Genomic DNA, 17,732 nt, shown 5'->3' with positions numbered 1-17,732 from the left:
TATTTACAGAAGACTTCTTTCTGTCAGAAAATAGATGCCTTGATTTTTCATGCTTTTTTTTCTTCCTATGAAGATCTAGTAGCTGTGATAATTTCTCATCTAGTAAAAAATATCCACCCCTTTGCTATGTCAAAAACTACTATAAGATTATCAGTTTTTATGTAGGTATCTAGGTTTTTCTGTCAGAGTGATAATTTTTATTATGGGAATAGGCACGATTTGGATGTTAATTTAATGGAGTTTAAACACTTTGTTTTGGTGCTGTGTGAGCTAATGGACTTCTAAAGTTTTTTTTTGGGGGGGGTTGTTTGTTTATTTTTAATATTTCAGCTAGCAAAGGATTCAGGAAACCATTCCATGCTTGAGGAAGAAAGAAAAAGGCTAACTGAACTACTGAAAGATATAGAAGATGGAATTGAATTACAAGGTCCTGAGGTATGAGAATTTGTACAGTCCTGCTTTATTTGGCTTATTTTTATGGTAAATCTAAATTTGAATTGGTTTTATTCCTACCATGAAGTAAATCACTGAGGTATGAGACAAAAGCGGAACAAATCCAATTACTCTTTTGTTTTCAAGGATGAATTTTCATTGTCTTCTTTGTTAATTTTACTAGTATTTGGACATGCCTGGCCTCAGAAAAGCAACAGAACATGGAAGTTAGACATGGATGTAAGGAGCCTCAGAAGGACACTTAGTGAGAAAGATGACCTATTTTCTCCAGATAAAATGTGAAGTTATGGCCTATCAATCTGAGTGGGTAGTGCTGTAGTTTCAGGTAAAAGGGTCAGCAACCATTTCAGAGAAACTCTTCAGGGTAAAAAAGTGTTTGATTGTCCCACCAGTTACTGCTTCTAGGAGAGTCTGTGCAAATAGTCTTTTGATCTTGTAGTTACTAGGAGATGCCCTTTATCTGATACTACTTTGAGGGGAATGTCACAATGAAGGAGTGGTTGGTGCTCTGTGTTTCACAGAAGTAATCATAAGGCTGTCAGGATGGGAAGATAAAATTTGGGTAGAAAAAATCTGAATGGAAATTGACAACTAACCTACCCATGGTTCACAACATTAAACAAATCTGTAATTTACCCAACTTCAGTGTGATTTCTAGGTTGAAACTCATTCACTCTATACTCCAAAACTTTTCCCTTTACTCTAGGGGAACTAGTAAATACACACTGTGTTTTGTCATTTTCAGAGCTTTGTGGGTCAAATAAAGTTAAGGAGTCTGTATAAGTCAGGAAAACCTGGTGGTCAAATGACTAAGATTATATAATGTGCAGTAGTTTAACAGTAACTATTCATTCACAGTTAGTAAGATAATGTAGAAGCACAGAAACATAACCTTTGCTAATCATTGGTATGTAAAGGTTTAAAACTATCAGCCACACTAAGTGCTTATGCTCACGAGATGAAAAACTTCTGTAAAATTACACCAATCTTCCTGTTGTCCTGATATTTGTTCACTCACTTTACACAGAAAACTTATTTATTTATTTTGGACATGAAAGCTGAGGTTGCAGGTTGGCTTACTTATCTGTGTAAAATACTCATCAGCCATGCTGCACAGGTATTTGGTTTAGCTGACATAGTTTAGCACTCAAAACAATACAGTGGAAGGCTCTTTGGCCTAATGTTTACCTACTGGTTAGGAGAGTTGATTTTTATTGTACTTTTGAATTTGTTGCTTATTAAAAGAATGAAGTTAAAGCTCACTGGATCATAATTTAGTTAATCTTTTGTCTGTGCATTTGGAAAAGATTCAAGGTATTCTATTAGATCTGCTTACAGCAGGATTGGCATTAGAATCCTGCTTAAGGGTGACAGACTGTTCAGCTGTAACAGTACTTCATCCAGTCGAATAGGAAGAAACCGTAGGGAGAGCATTGTGGCTGTTCTTTCCTGATCAAGGACATGTTTCAATGTGAGGAAATAAAACTATAGAGATTTTACTATTTATATCAGATATTAAATAAATCACAGGATATATGTTGCTTTATGTTCTTGAGCAATGGACAAGAATGGGAATGGTGATTTGTGAGTTAGTCTAGTCTGTACTAGATCATCTCTTCAAAGAAAACAGCTCCTAAATCTAAAACCAAAGTACAATAAAAGAAAGGTTTAGTTACTTAAATGTGTCTAGTCTGGAGACGAATTTGTTGTGTCTCACATTTGAATTTTATTATGGGTGAGACATTTCCTGTGGCTGCTCTATAACAAAGATCATGAGGAAGTTATCAGGTAATGAGTAATCTAGACTGCTTCAAGCGGGTCCAGGTAACTGTCCAGCTGATGGCTACTTTCATCTTATTTCATACTAACTTTTCAAAAACTGGTGCAACCGCACTGGCTAAAGTAGTGTTTTGGAGGTTATCAATCAAGGCAGATCTGGCTATGCTGTATGAATTCCTCTGTATAGTGCAATGTGGATCAGGTTAAATCAACTTGATTTGACTTGGACTACTAAATATGTCAAATATCCAAGCAGTATTTCTCACTTTTTAAAAGAAAGTGTTTTATGAGTATTTAAAATACTTTAGAAGTACATATTCATGCTAATCTAATTTTCAAAGCTACAGGGGTATAATTTGTTTCAGATGTTCCACAGTAATAAGCGCTGACTGTGCCGTTATAAAAGTATTGTTCTGAGTTAATGCACAGGAAACATTGGCAGGACAGAAGCTTATTTTCCAAGCAAAGCTATCTTGCGAATACAGAAGAGAATGTGTGAGTCCATTTAACTCTGGAGTAAAGTGACTACTAGAGTAATTTGGTTACTTGGAGCACTGGGATATGATGGCATGGGATGCAGTGAGCTGTAGCTAGTGAGCCCAGGTGCAGCTTGACTAAGTCCTGTAGAGTCATTTCTGTGTGTTTGCACTGTGCCCTTCAATGTCAGATTAGGGGTGGTTAACATGATGCTAGTGTAGTACCACATTGGTTACCTATGATGGTCACTGTCTCTCCTGAACAGATGCTTCCACAAAGCTGGCAAGCTTCTAGAGATATTTCTGTGTGGCTCTTCTGGAGTCAGGTCATGTCCAATCAGGCTTATTACTTGTGTTGTCATACTTGTATGAGAAAGCATTAGAAGAACTGATTTTGTTTCACAGAAGAGATAACTCTGTCTTTTATCTTTTAAATTTTACTTGGTATGGAGGTAACTTGTGAGAAAGCATTAGAAGAACTGATTTTGTTTCACAGAAGAGATAACTCTGTCTTTTATCTTTTAAATTTTACTTGGTATGGAGGTAACTTGTGACAGGTGTTGGGGTATTCTTTTTTTCTTTTCGTAACTAATACACTTTATGATAAAGGGGATGAACAAGAGATGATCTCATAGCAGTGGCGTCATAATTGAAAGCTCGTATTTCCTCCTTTTCTGTGGACACTACTGCTTGAATAGCCAGAGGACTAATCTGGAAGGTGTAAAGGAGTGGTGGACATGAATCCTTTGCAAGACAGAATTTGAAGTCTTAGGTGAAGGTGGCCCTCTTCTGTTAGGAAAACGAAAAGAAACCAGCAATACTATCCCACATCCTTGCTTGGCCTTTCTAAGGTCTTGCCCGGTGTTTCTTTGTGCTCAGGACAGAGATATAATCCACTAATGTCCTTCCCACTGAATGATGGTTGTGCAGGCTTGCTTCCCTGAGTATGAGATTGGAGTGCCAGGTTGCTGTGGGGAACCTGCATCTGTTTGTGAGCATGAGCTCATTTGTTTTGGGGGGGCCAAGCTTATTCATAATATGCAACTGTATATATTGAAGGAGCACATATACTCATTTGTTAGTCAGCTGTTAACTGTTATCAAGAGGAAAAAGTGATATAAATCACAAACAGTCAAAGAACTCTCTGTTTTTGTCTCTCCCAGTGTTTCTTGTGATAATATACTGGGGCTCTAGAAAGGTGGCAGCTACTCACCTCAGAGCAGTTCCTTTGCTTTCCTGCGGATGGCCTGTTTCCTTTGGTGATACATTGCAAGTTTTGCATTGGATCTCACACCCTCATTTTGAGATTTGGCTCCAGGTGGTTTCTGCCATGGCATCAATGTCTGCAATTTCATTCCAAGCCTGGTTTTGACTTGGATTTGTCTTTTTTAGAAGCAAAATATAGTTGATGTCTCAAGTTGACTATATGGTCAACTCTCTGTACAGTTCCTTGGATTTAAACTGTAATATGGTGTCTCCAGAATAAATGTGCAGACAAGGAGTGCTGAGATGCAAGGTGTAACAAAAATAATTCAGGATGATGTTAAAAACAGTCCTAGTGCAGTCTGAGGGCTGTGCTTCTCCACTTCAATATTAGCATTGGAAAATGTGAGCTGATAGCAGCATGTTCTTTGTGTTTTCTATCTTAGGACTGGTGGAACCACATCTGCCAGATGCTTTTGTCTTCATCTCTATCCTGTACACTATTTTGCAAAGAAGCACAGCACTCCTAAGTTGATTTTCATGTGAGCATCAGACAGTGATGCTTGCTGTGCAGCAGTGGGCAGCATGATCTATATGCAAGTTAGATCATGTCAAGCAATTATTCCTTCAAAGGGAAGCTGAGACTGCTATGTTGAACAAACACAGAAACTGCAACAAGGGAAAAGTTTGCCTCTATGGAAGGGAGCTATGATAGGAATGGCATGACGTGAGACTATTTTAAAGGTTCAACTAACTTGGCTAAGAGGCTATAAAGTGAGGTGCATCCTGCAGAAAAAGGTGTTCGCTATCCAAATGCCTTTCTTGACTGTGCAATAACTTGATCAAGGGAGTCATATAACCTTCAGAAGAACAGATGGGGAAATTGGGAACTGTCTGATTGCTTTGTAGCCAGCTGTCATGGAGGCAAAACCTTTGGTTTTAAGCAGTTTTATTTCAGGGCTTTTGAGTGGCTATTTAGTGAGGACACAGGCTTTGGACTTTACACAACCTTATTTACTTATATTTGTGAAACCTAAACAGCAGAGTCTGTTTTGCTATTACTTTTGAACAATGCATGTAAATGCCCATGCTTTCTAAAAATTAAACATATTTAATTTTTAATTCTAGTTTAATTTGCTGCTTGGTTATATTTAAAAGTGAAAAAATGTATGCCTGTAATTGTTCTGCCTATATCTGCTTTTGAGTGCTAGGTACTTAAATATTTGGCAGGGTTCAGCTATATGCTAAAATGGATGAAAACTTATTTTTTATTCTTAGTATGGTTGATTTGAAAAATAAATACACTTGATGTGTAACTGCCTTTCAAGTCTTTGGGAGTGATGATTAAATATTTTCTGTATCTTTTGATAGGAAGATGTATCTGGCTGGCAAGCACCAGGAGAAGGGTACATACCTGACCTGATGGAACTTCATCACCTAAAGGAGATAGACATTAAGCTTCAAGTGCTATTATCTCATAGGGATTTTTCAGCTATTTCCAGCTCTTGCTTAAAACTTCCAAGCCAGATTTATCAGGTATGTTACAGAATTTCAGTTTTCTAGTTTGAAGTGTGTGTTGAGATCTGATGTAAGTGAAAATACAGCATGTGTCTGTATTTGTATTTTTTGCATTTTTCTTTAGTATCTTCTATTTGTTCTCAAAATAAGTGTGAAAGAATGAAGTGAAATCTTTACCTATAGAAATCATACCAAAAAATGATATGTTAGTTTTTTTAGTTGGTATATAATTCAAAGACTCTCTTGTTTTTAACATTTGCCGAGTCCATACTTTCAAGATAATAGCTCATATGCAGGAATCGGTAACTCAGATGGTTTTACCTATATGAGGGCCTCAGTGATTTTGTCAGCATGGTGACATGTTACCCATGATAATTAATCTCTGGGAATTAGAATAAGGTTTCTTCTTACCTCAGGGTTCCAAACATGCTTCTTAACTTGTGATCTGAAAGATGAAGCAATCGCTGATAATATTAAAGACTAGAAAATGTATTGAAATTGTGTGTCCCTTATTTGTAATGGCCTTTGTCTTTTTCCCTTACCAGCAGTAGTAAGAACCTTTGGGGTCTTAGCCTTGGGAAAGGATTGTTTGAATTTTGTACATAGAAAACTCCAATTTATCCTGTGCCCTGGTAATGTTGCCCCTGTTATAATGGAGCATATAATAAAATACCATAATTCCTATTTTGCACTAATTTGCATAAATCTCATTTACTTCTGTAAAATTTACAGTTTATAACCAGAACAGGTATATCAGAGGCTCTGTAAACAGTGTATGTTGTCAAAACCATGTTTTCAATTGCAAGTGTATAAGGGATATATCTCTTTGAATGGCTAAAATACCTGTTGATTTTATTTTTTTTTAATAAAGTCACTTTTTTAATGCCATTTTTTTTTATTTCTTTACGAGCTTCAGGTTTTGTTTTATCCATAGCAGTGTTTTCTGTTGCTCTAGCAGTTCCAGAGGAGTCACATTTTGATGCTGATCATGCTGAACTGGGATTTAATGTGTGAAATAGCGACTCCCTAGAGTTGGTAATCACTCGCACAAATGCCATTGTCACTCAGTAACTTCAGGTTCATGAAACTGAGCTTGCCAATGATTGCTTGTGTTCACTGTTATGCTTGAGGGTAGTTTGACTGCCTATAATAATGAATACTCTGTTTGGGAATGTTTGTCCAAGTGGTTGTTGCTTCCTTTTCAGGTAAAAGCTCAGAAGTATTTGAATGGAATTTATGTGTATGCTTACTGAAGAGTAATGCATTACCTTGTTTAACAGTACTAAACAACTGAAAAGAGACAATTAATTGTATAAATTACCCTTCATTAGTGAAAAGCAGCTGCCCTTCAACTTTGTTTTGCAGGATATAAAAGGCTCTCAGACACTGTAGTTCTGGAAAACACTTACAGGATTCCATTTGTCTTTTTCTTTTTTTTTTTTTTGTCTTGTTTTTGTTTGTTTTGTTCAGATAAGCATATGAGTAATTTCAATAAAAGCTACCAAATAACAGGACTATTTAAAGGTGGTTTTATAAATTCAGAGAAAGAACCAAACAGCAAAAATATAAAGTGAAGCGAGTAAAAGGCTTTAGTTATTTAAAACTGGGTTTAGAAGGACACTAATTGTATAAATGCAAAACTAATTTAAAGAAAATGCAGCAAAACAAAATCCAGAAGCAAACCTTCTGACTCTGCAGCTATCCGGTTCCAGAAGTGTCTTGGTTGTCAGATGCCTACCTAGTTGACTACAAAATCCTGTAGGTGCTTTCATTCCCTGCATGTCCAGAGCTGCTCTTCTCAGCAGAGGAGAGGGTTGCCTTAGTTTCACTGTGATCCAGACTTCAGGCAAGTAAGTGTTAAGGTCTTCCTGAAGCCTGATTTGGTCAGAGCAATCTGCATCTGGCACTGTGACATGAATGGATTTGTTTATATTTACCTAGAATTTCAGCTGCTAACTTTTTTTTTTTAATCTTTTTTTATTATTTTTTTTTTCATGGTAAGTGAAAAATAGTTGTCTTAACATTCAGGAACTTGGCTGCTTGATTGATTGATTGATGGCTTGGCTTTGTGAACGAAGATTTGGGAAGGGCTTTACCCATGCTTACTACAAGCGCGATGATGACTAAAAGGGCGATGTGGGATAGGCAAATCTGGTTGGAAAAAAGGCTAGTCCTTCAGGATGTTTCCAAACAAGACTGTCATCTCCTGGGTCAATATCGAGCGACCACTGTTCTGAACCGCCTGCATACAGGGTTGAGTCTGCGGCTTCCAGTGCACCTTATCACCTTATCACTTGACTGCTTACTGTGGCAGCTTCATACCAGGTCTCGCCTTTAGTCCTATTAGTCCTATGTTCTTGGTTATGGTTATTCTTGTTTTGGTAGGTAAAACATCACTCTTCATACATAGCAATAACAAGTCAAGTTCTGAATTTATGTATGCGAGTTTATTCCCCACACCTTTTGTTTCAAATTAAATTAATAATTGCTTTTTAAAAAAAATCAGGAAGCAGCAGTAGCTGAAAAATTAGTGACTACTTTGAGTTTAGGGAGCTTCCTGTTGAAAGGCATGAAAAATGACAGTTTGTTGCTGCTTGTGGTCTTTTTAGGACAGCGGTGTTTATCAGTATCAATATTCCCTAATACTGCTATAAATGGGAAGTTTTAATGTATTGCTTTTAAAAAATCTTGGTATTCTTGAGACATCAGTTCTGATTTAAAATAATAGGTGGGTCACAGAGTAATATCAGATTTCTTTATACTGAATGCCTTTGGAACCTGATCAAAAGCAACTGCTGCCTACCTAGAATAGGCCTGAAGAAATTTAATTGAATGATACTTTTGCCAGAAGAAGATCTTGCTTTGTGATATGTTAATGTGAATGTCACATGCAATACAAAAGCAGTAAGAGTTCTGGTTGTCTGCTCCTTGTTGGGTTTGATTTCAAGTGTTTAATGACAAAATTTTCAATTGCTTCTTCAGCTGACGATAGCAACTAAATGCGGAAGTAAACTAGCTATCAGCACTGGAAGGCTGTTCTTCTCTGTAAAACCAGTTAGAATTGGGACACATTTAGTAACAGAGCAAATTACCCTATTTGTTCATCCTTGCACATATTCTCTAAATGCTGTGAGAGACAAAAATCTGTGTGAGACTGGGGATCTGTGGTATTCAAAACTGATAGCGATAATCTGGTATTATTGAAGTCTCAGGTAAGTTTCTGTTAATTTCTTTTATTCAGGGTTTCAGTTTATATTGTATTGCTACTTCTCTGATAAGCGAGGTAAATTCTGTAAACTTAATTGCTAGATAAAGATGTTGGCACAGATGCTATGGAATGCAAATTAGAATGCTCTGCAATCTTTCTTTCTTAGGAGCTTATTTTTTTTTATTTTTTTTCATGTTTTGTTTTTCAAACTAAGGTGCCAAGCTTAAAAAAAAAAAAAGTCTGGAGCATACAGAATTTCAGTGAGTCTAGTTGTTGAAGGACACCAATCTAATTTGGAACACGTCTTTCAGTTCCAGTCGGAGACTGATTTCAGTGACATTGATCTTTCTTCAAAAAATCAGTGCTGAAATTCTTTCTGATTTCCATGAGATGTGGGTTTCATCTGAGTAGGATATCATGTATTGGTGATAAGGAGCATTTGGAACAATTGTTAGTGTGCAAATAATTTACTTGTATTTTAATTTAGAACTTTAGACATAATTGAAACAAAGTTAGCGTAAAGTTGCATATCATAAAGTGGTACATTTTTTTAATTTTTTTATTTTTTTCATCCAAGAATTGCATTAGATACAACTTTCAAAACACAAACACTACTGGCTCAATGGGAGAGCTACTCTCTGCCACTGATACATACTTTGGCCGGGTATGGGAAATCTGACTCTGAAATCTTTAACAACTGGCTTCAATTATCCTGCAGTACCATCACTGAGCTGTTTCAGAGAAGCATACAGATTTGTCTTTTTGTGCAATGAGCCCAGATGGATTCAGAATGCTTTTCCATGATTAATGTTCTCTTTTACATGGAAATGTTTCTCATCAGAACTGCATTTTTCTCTGAAGCGTTTCTTTGTTCTGGTGCCAACTTAATTACATATTTAAAAATGCTTCTGTCTTGTTTAATTTGTTCCTTCCTAAAAAATATGAAGTTGAATGTAATCCTGGAAGAGACAGGAAAATGGTAGGATGAAGAATATGAAATATAAGATTGTGTGTGATGAGTCAAGTTACCAGCTTGAAAAGCTGGAAAACTACCTGAAAATAAAAAGAAATGGAGATGATGTTTAGAAAAACAATAATATCTGTCTGCTTGATTGTCTATGAAGATAATTAATATTGTGTATTACCCTTACGAGTTCTTTCATACTTGATTTGGTTTCTTTTTTCAGAAAAATATTCATTTTTCAGTTATAGCAGTAGACTATGGTTGACAGTTTAAAACTAAATAAATACTCAAAACAATAAAAATTCTGAAGATATTTGAATGAGTATAGTTGAAACTAATGTTTCAATTAATGAACTCTTTGATGGTCTATACTCTATGCCAGTACTTCACCAAACAGACGATTTTGATAGATATCTATTTCGGGGCATGGTTAAAAGCAGGTTAATAGGCTGATCAGGCTTTTTTGTGGCTCAGGAAGATTGTATGACACTAATACCTTTCATTAGCTGGGATTTTGTTTTTATAGAATTATAAATGTCTATGCAATAGACATTTATAAAATTAATGTCTATAGAATAGACGTTAGAATTTTGGAGAAAAGGGAGTGCAACAAATAAATGTAGCCTTTTCAAATACTGGATATTTCTGTTTTGCACTAGAATTGTTACAGCTTTGGCTGTTGCTAAGTACTTACGTATTCCCTTGTGTAACAGTTTTATTTTCTACTTTATCTTTAAGATACTTAGATCTTTAATCTCAAACTGAGTTCCCCTATGTACACATGCTGTCTAGTTAAAACATAAAATGTTTTGAAGAATCTGAAATGCTGAGAATAAAATGTTTTTGTTTTATTATATTATATGTGATATAATTATATGTGTTATAATACTTCCTATGTTTATTTCTGACATCTTGAGAAAACTATTAAAAAATTAGTAAGTGAGGAAATGTTTCAACTTTGCTCATATGTTGTGAACTCTGGTCTGTTACTATCCATGCCTGAGAGAAATGAGGCTGTAAGAACTACTTCCATGAAAGCAGCAACTTAATGCTTTGTAGTGATCAGATAGCAAATAGATAATTAGGAACAATTGTGAAAGGAATACAGAATGAAACAGAAAATACAGTGTGCTGCTGTATGCATCTGTAGTGCACCACATAGCTGGAGCATTGTGCAGTTGTCATCCCTGGATGTCATAAGGAGTACAGAAAAAAAAAAAAGGAAAACTAGTTACCAGAATGTTCAGAAGTGTAGAATGGCTTCTATGCAAAGATTGACTTACACAGAGTTTGGAAAAAAGGAGTAAAAGAGAATGTATTTGAAGTGTGCAAAACCATTCTGATCAGAGAGAGGAGAGAGAATAAATAAAAAATTTTATTTTTATTTTTTACCATATCATCTAATTAGAATTATGTCAGTTGTGGATATTGATGTTGGAGAAATGTTGAGACAAGTACTTTTTGCTTCTGGTTTCTTGTAAATGCTTATAGTCCAGGTTTTATCCAGCACACTGATAGGAATTCTTTAGGTGATATGGCAGAAATCAATATTCAAGAGAAGTTTATGGAGAATAAAGTCATTGTGTTTATCCCACTTAAGAATTTCTTTTGATAGAACAATAATGTCCTACCAGAGAAGCAACCAGGCTTAAAATGATACAATAATAAAAGAAAAAATGGGTCAGGGTACCCAGTTTTCCTGAAGTTTGAAAGTGTTGCTCGTAAGTGCTGGCAGTAGCTGAGCTGTCTGCAAAATGAAACATGTATGCCTGAAAATATTTGAAAGACAAAGATCTGCATACAGCTTTTTTTCAAAAATGTATGTGAAAAGTAGTAACTCTTTTTAACTCCTCTCACTGTCAGCTTTTGAATCCAGCTGGTACTGCAGCAACATAAGTTTCAGAGATGCTGTTTGCAGTTTGAGCTGTTCTTTGAAGGCTGAGTTCATACAAAAAATCCCAACCAATAAACCATGCATACAAGCCCCAAAAGAAAATACTGGGAAGTATAGTATAGCATTTAGTGACTTCTCAATACCACGAGCTGCAGCGTATTCTTACAGGTGTACTTATAACATTGATTTTTAAAATAAATCAAAACTGCAGCTCTGATCCATGCTGAGCACTAGCTGCTGACATGGTAATATATATATGCAAAGATCAAAATAGTAGATTTAGAAATGTAATTGCAGAAATAGCTATAACTTAAAAAAAAAAACAACCAAAAAAAAAAAAAAAGGAAGAAAAAGAAATATGGTGCCATCACCTTCCTTCCCACCTTTCTATGAACAATTTCATTTGTATTAAAATTGCTGGAAGAACAAAGCCATATAAAAACAGTTCCTCATATTAGAAGGAGCTTCAATTATACTTTGAGCTGCCTTGCTGACTCTGTATTTATATTGTAGATCTAAAGATCATATCTTTTTTTTGTGTATTAATAAACAAGTTTAAGCCCTTTGGTTTTTTATGTTCTGTATAGATCTCAGTCATGCAGATTTCTTGCCATTGGGCATCATATTAAATTAACCCCCACCTCTCTCTGTATTTAGAAGCCTAACTTTAGACCCTCAATATCAAGAATTTGGCTTTAAGTGTTTCACACTAAACTTCAGCCCAGTTTGGAGAGATTCTAGTCGTTGACAGATGATGCTGTTTATATCTCTGTTACAGGAAAATTTACTGGCATTGTGGTACTGCCAACTATTGCTGATTGTATATATTCAAAGATTTGTGCTGTGTTAAAATAAGTCTATTTTCAGGCAACTGCTAGTTTGGTTTAAATGTCAGAACTCATGGATTGGTTTGATGTTTAGAAAAAGTTGTTTACAGGTGCTTGCTTTTTTCTATATATTGTAGTTGGGAAATTTTCTGCTGAATGTTAAATTGCAAAGGTTGTTTCTCTTAGACATGCTGCTTGAAATTCTTTCCCTTGTGTGTGTTTAGTAAGATTGCTTGAGCTGCTTCTAAAAATAAGAATGAATAGAGTATGTTTTCATTAAATGGTTGCTCATGTTCCTTTGGGTTGAATTGACTAATGGTTTGGGGTGGTTTTTTTGACTGTTATTTGGATTCCTTGGGTTCTTCTATAGGATGTTTTGTTTGCAAGACAATGCCCTAGTGTTTTTCCAATTACAACATAACTTTTCTGTTTTGCCAATACTTGTCTTTCTTAATAATATATATTACATGTAATGAATGTGTTCAGGACTGAGAGAAACTTCAGGATCCTATCCAAAGCTACTGAAGGATGTGATAATGTGTAACCGAAATCTTTAATAATGGTTGTGCCTCTAACTCCAAGCAACAGAGAGAGGATTATTTCTTATTTATCATGATATCTAGTAGATAAAACCTACAGGCACTTCTTTTCAGTTCTTCTTTTCCCTTCTGGCCTCATTCTGATCCCTATATGTTTAATAGGAGCAAGTTTTGAACCCCCCATTCAGAGGTTTGAACCCCCCATTCAGTCTCCCCTATTCTCAGTGCATTTTTATTGTTGCAGAATTTAAGCATCAAGAAATTCCTCTTAAAAGTGTTCTTCCCCTTCACATTTTATTTAAATAAGTCCAGCCTGTTGTTTACAGAATCACAGAATCCCAAGGGTTGGAAGGGACCTAAAAAGATCATCTAGTCCAACCCCCCTGCAAGAGCAGGGTAACCTACAGTACATCACACAGTAACTTGTCCAGGCGGGCCTTGAATATCTCCAGTGTAGGAGACTCCACAACCCCCCTGGGCAACCTGTTCCAGTGCTCTGTCACTCTTACAGTAAAGAAGTTCTTCCTGATGTTAACGTGGAACTTCCTATGCTCCAGTTTACACCCATTGCCCCTTGTCCTATCACTGGATATCACTGAAAAAAGCCTAGCTCCATCATCCTGACACCTACCCTTTACATATTTGTAAACATTGATGAGGTCACCCCTCAGTCTCCTCTTCTCCAAGCTAAAGAGACCCAGCTCCCTCAGCCTGTCCTCATACGGGAGATGTTCCACTCCCTTAATCATCTTTGTGGCTCTGCGCTGGACTCCTTCAAGCAATTCCCTGTCCTTCTTGAATTGAGGGGCCCAGAACTGGACACAATATTCCAGATGCGGCCTCACCAAGGCTGAGTAGAGGGGGAGGAGAACCTCTCTTGACCTACTAACCACTCCCTTTCTAATGTTTAGCTGTTCCATTTAAAAATGTGCATAATAACATTATGCATTTGCGAAATTTGCAATTGACCCATTATTCTAAACACTTGAGTGTTTTCCTAATAAGAATGAAAAGAGCACTTATCTGGATTTGAAGGAATATAAAGTCATATGTTTGATTTCTTCCAATTCTTCTTTTTGTCAGGAATCTCTGGTTTATGCAAACAGAAGCCTAGAAGCAGTTCCAGGTGAAAAGGTTCTGCGAGACAGCAAGGAACGACGTGATCAACAAAATCGTCTGAAAGAAATAGATCTTCAGCTGAAATCCCTAGAGAGAAATCACGTAAGTTTTCTATTTTTGTTATATTTTTTTCCCTCAGTTTGAAAACTTTGGAGTCTATAATTGCGTGTGTCTTAAAATACAGTTGAATTCTGCAACCTTCCCTGGGGAGGAATTCCCAAGGAAGCAAAGTCTCAATTTTTGCCAATCTGGGAAACACATTTTTCAGTTGTAATGCATGTTTCTCATTAACATAGTGTTTTTCAAAGTGAAGAAAATGATTCTCCTCTCTTTTCCCCAGAGGGGGATAGCATAAACTACTATAAATAAATACATCCTAAAAGGTTGGTGGGTTTTTTTTTAATGGCTTATGTAACTCAGAGTTCTTTGAAGGAGCTGATCCAGTGGTAATGTTGGATACACTAAGTTATTGTGTGATTTAGTTTTGCTAAATTGATTTAGTGTATTTTTGTAACTTATGTTTAATTTTATACATGAATTTCATAGATGCAAGGGCCTTTAAAATATGAGCATGGAAGTGAAATGGTAGTAAAAATCATTATCATTTTAGAAGAAGTATGTCACATCCTTATTACTACTTCAGTAAAAGTGGGTAGGGGAAAGACAATTTCAAATCCAAGAGCATCCTACTGTTAACCTAGTAGGCAGAAATGATGTTCATTTCTAAGTCACAGAGCCAGGACTGACAAAACAAAACAGGTGTACCTCTCTCAAGTGATATATTCTATTATTTTCTCTCTTACTGAGTATAGTTTATTCCATTGCTCTCATGTTGTGATAAGGAAATTTAACTAAAAACTTGGGACAGGTGAACCTCAAAGACTTCAGAAAACTTTTTACTATTTTTTACATATATGTTGTAAACATGCAGTTTGGTCTGTGCTGAAAGAGCTACAAAGAGAAGAGAATTAGAGAGAAAATATATAAAACATTAAAAAACCCAGATGAATTCGGAAGGAGAGTCCTAAGATGATACAGTTGTCATTTGATTGGCCTGAAAGCTGATGTTGGTATTTATTTTTATGTTGGATCTCTCACAGATCCTCTTAAGAGCACAGGAAAGAAATCGTAGAATCGTAGAACAGTTAGGGGTGGAAAGGACCTTAAGATCATCTAGTTCCAACCCCCCTGCCATGGGCAGGGACACCTCACACTAACCATGTCGCCCAAGGCTCTGTTCAACATGGCCTTGAACACCACCAGAGATGGAGCAGTCACAACTTCCCTGGACAACCCATTCTAGTGCCTCACTACCCTAACAGTAAAGAACTTCCTCCTTATATCCAATCTAAACTTCCCCTGTTTAAGTTTGAACCCCTTACCCCTTCTCCTGTCACTACTGTGCCTAATGAAGAGTCTCTCCGCAGCATCCTTATATTCCCCCTTTAGATACTGGAAGGCTGTGATGAGGTCTCCACGCAGCCTTCTCTTCTCCAGGCTGAACAGCCCCAACTTTCTCAGCCTGTCTTCACACGGGAGGTGCTCCAGTCCCCTGATCACCCTCGTGGCCCTCCTCTGGACTGTGCCTGTAGCTGTGCCTGGGATTGCTCCAACCCAGGTGTAGGACCTTGCACTTGTCATGGTTAAACTTCATAAGGCTGGCATCTGCCCACCTCACAAGCGTGTCAAGGTCCCTCTGGATGGCATCCCTTCCCTCCAGCGTATCAACCGGACCACACAGCTTGGTGTCATCGGCAAACTTGCTGAGGGCGCACTCAATCCCACTGTCCATGTCACCGACAAAGATATTGAACAAGACAGGTCCCAACACTGGTCCCTGAAGAGCACCACTTCTTACTGGTCTCCAGCTGGACATTGAGTCATTGACCACAACTCTTCGTGTGCAGCTGTCCAGCCAGTTCTTTATCCACCGAGTGGTCCCTCTAGTGGTCATCATAGATATGAGTTTATTATGCCAGGCCAAAAATCCATGTAGTCTACCTTTGGCTTGTGGATGTCTATTTAGGAGTAGGTTTACCTTCTACAGTAATCAATGTTAGGACAAATAGTGTTTCTGTTCTCTTTTCTTGCCCTGAAACAGGCATCTCCAGTGCAAATCAAAAGCTTTGTGGTTCAGATAGCAACATAACCGCAGTAGCATAATCTCAATTACAGATAACACTGCTGCTGCAGTTGCAAAAACTTCAGCCACTATGTACTTATGCAACATTTATGCTGTCAGTGCTGGAACTGCACAGCTGTTATGGAGTATTTATGGAGTACAGGAAAAAAGGTTTCAGACAAGGAGATAGTGTTTGCTTTAGAGGCTGTTCATGTGTGCGTGTGACTACAATAAGGCATATTTGGCTCATACCTGTTTGCAGTACGAAAACAATATTAGAACTTCATTTTAATACACTGCTCTATTATATTAAACAGTTAAAAGATAGGAGGCAAATAAATATAGGAATTCTGTGCGACTTCAATGTTTTGAATAGGTTAATGGGTAAACAGATAAAATAAGCCTGCATACTGTAATCTTTTCCTAGTCATTGACCTTTATATCACTTTTTGTTGCTACTGACCTTGTCGATGAGGCAAACACAGTCTGAGGAAGTGCGTCTGGGAACTGTATGATAGTCCGTAGCAGGCCTGGGAAATGCAGTGAGCTGCTGACTCATTCAAATATTTTGTATATAAATGGGTCAGTTCCAAGTCTCGGTTGCATTATAGCAGTATTGTTTGGTATTACATTACTCTTGCAACATAACACACATTTTTTTTTTTCCTTGGCTAGATTGTGTATATTTAGAACTCCAAATCGATACACTGTAATGTTAATTTATAGTATGTTGTCTGTACCAATGTGTAACTCATGGCCAGACTAGCATTGTGTGCTGTGCAGCACCTGGTATGGCTTCTTTAGGGGAACATACTGTGTCTTAACAGCTGCTGCTCTGGAGCATGACTCTGAGATCACAGCTTATAGAGGTGAGATATTTGTTTATTAGGTTCTCTGTGAGATACTTTGATTGCCAGTGTAAATAATGAAGTATTCAACTCTGAATGAAAGTAGGCTTTTCCTTCTAACAGTAGAGTAAAATATACAGAAAATGTGCACTTCTTTTGTGTGAACAAAGAACAGCCTTCAGAAAATACTGCTTTTTTTTGTTTGTTTTGTTGGTTGGTTGGTTTTAGGTTGCTTCTTTTTTTTTTTTTTTTTTTTTGCCTTGGTACCCCCTAGTCTTATTTCTGGAAAATACAGTTATTACTATAGAAGTTCAGACAAAACAGTGTGGTATCTCCTTCCTTATATATGTATGTGACTTACATAATTGAATAAAGTTTTTCTTATTTGGTGACGGGGATGTCTAAAAATGAGAAGACTTATGCACTGTGGATTGGGTGCCTTGTTTATATAACAAAGTAATATTTTGGCCATCAATTCTGTAACAATGTTAGCAGCAAAACTGCTTTCTGTCAGGAAACTGATTAAAAATTTAAACTGAATGCATATTCCATGCTTCCAGAATAATGTGAAGATTTCTGGAAATACTGTCTGTTATTCAATAGGTGGCACTGTTAACTGGATGTCAGAGGAGGAAAGCCGTGGCATGCTTCTAGGGGCTGTTATTACTGGTGAAAATGTCATTTCTGTGATATAAAATATAAGTTGTGAGAGATAGCCTCTTGCTTTTGGCAAGATTCCAGTTTTGCAGCTTTTCATGTTCAGTTATTTTTCTAGCTTACTT

At 36.8% G+C, this 17,732-nt stretch overlaps 1 protein-coding gene across 2 annotated transcripts in view; it reads left to right on the top strand.

The window, feature by feature from the left end:
• FSIP1 (fibrous sheath interacting protein 1) overlaps nucleotides 1-17,732 on the top strand; it is an 81,888-nt gene that overhangs the window by 13,177 nt on the left and 50,979 nt on the right. For both annotated transcript variants that reach the window (XM_065686666.1, XM_065686667.1), the window contains 3 exons: nucleotides 331-435; nucleotides 5,283-5,447; nucleotides 13,945-14,082. In XM_065686666.1, coding sequence (XP_065542738.1) covers nucleotides 331-435; nucleotides 5,283-5,447; nucleotides 13,945-14,082 — 408 coding nt within the window. The remainder of the gene's footprint in view (nucleotides 1-330; nucleotides 436-5,282; nucleotides 5,448-13,944; nucleotides 14,083-17,732) is intronic.

This window comes from Lathamus discolor, chromosome 6, assembly GCF_037157495.1.
Source record: "Lathamus discolor isolate bLatDis1 chromosome 6, bLatDis1.hap1, whole genome shotgun sequence".
In the NCBI taxonomy this organism is placed as follows: domain Eukaryota; kingdom Metazoa; phylum Chordata; class Aves; order Psittaciformes; family Psittacidae; genus Lathamus; species Lathamus discolor.
Note: the sequence above shows the minus strand (reverse complement) of the source record. Positions and strands in the feature narration are given on the sequence as shown.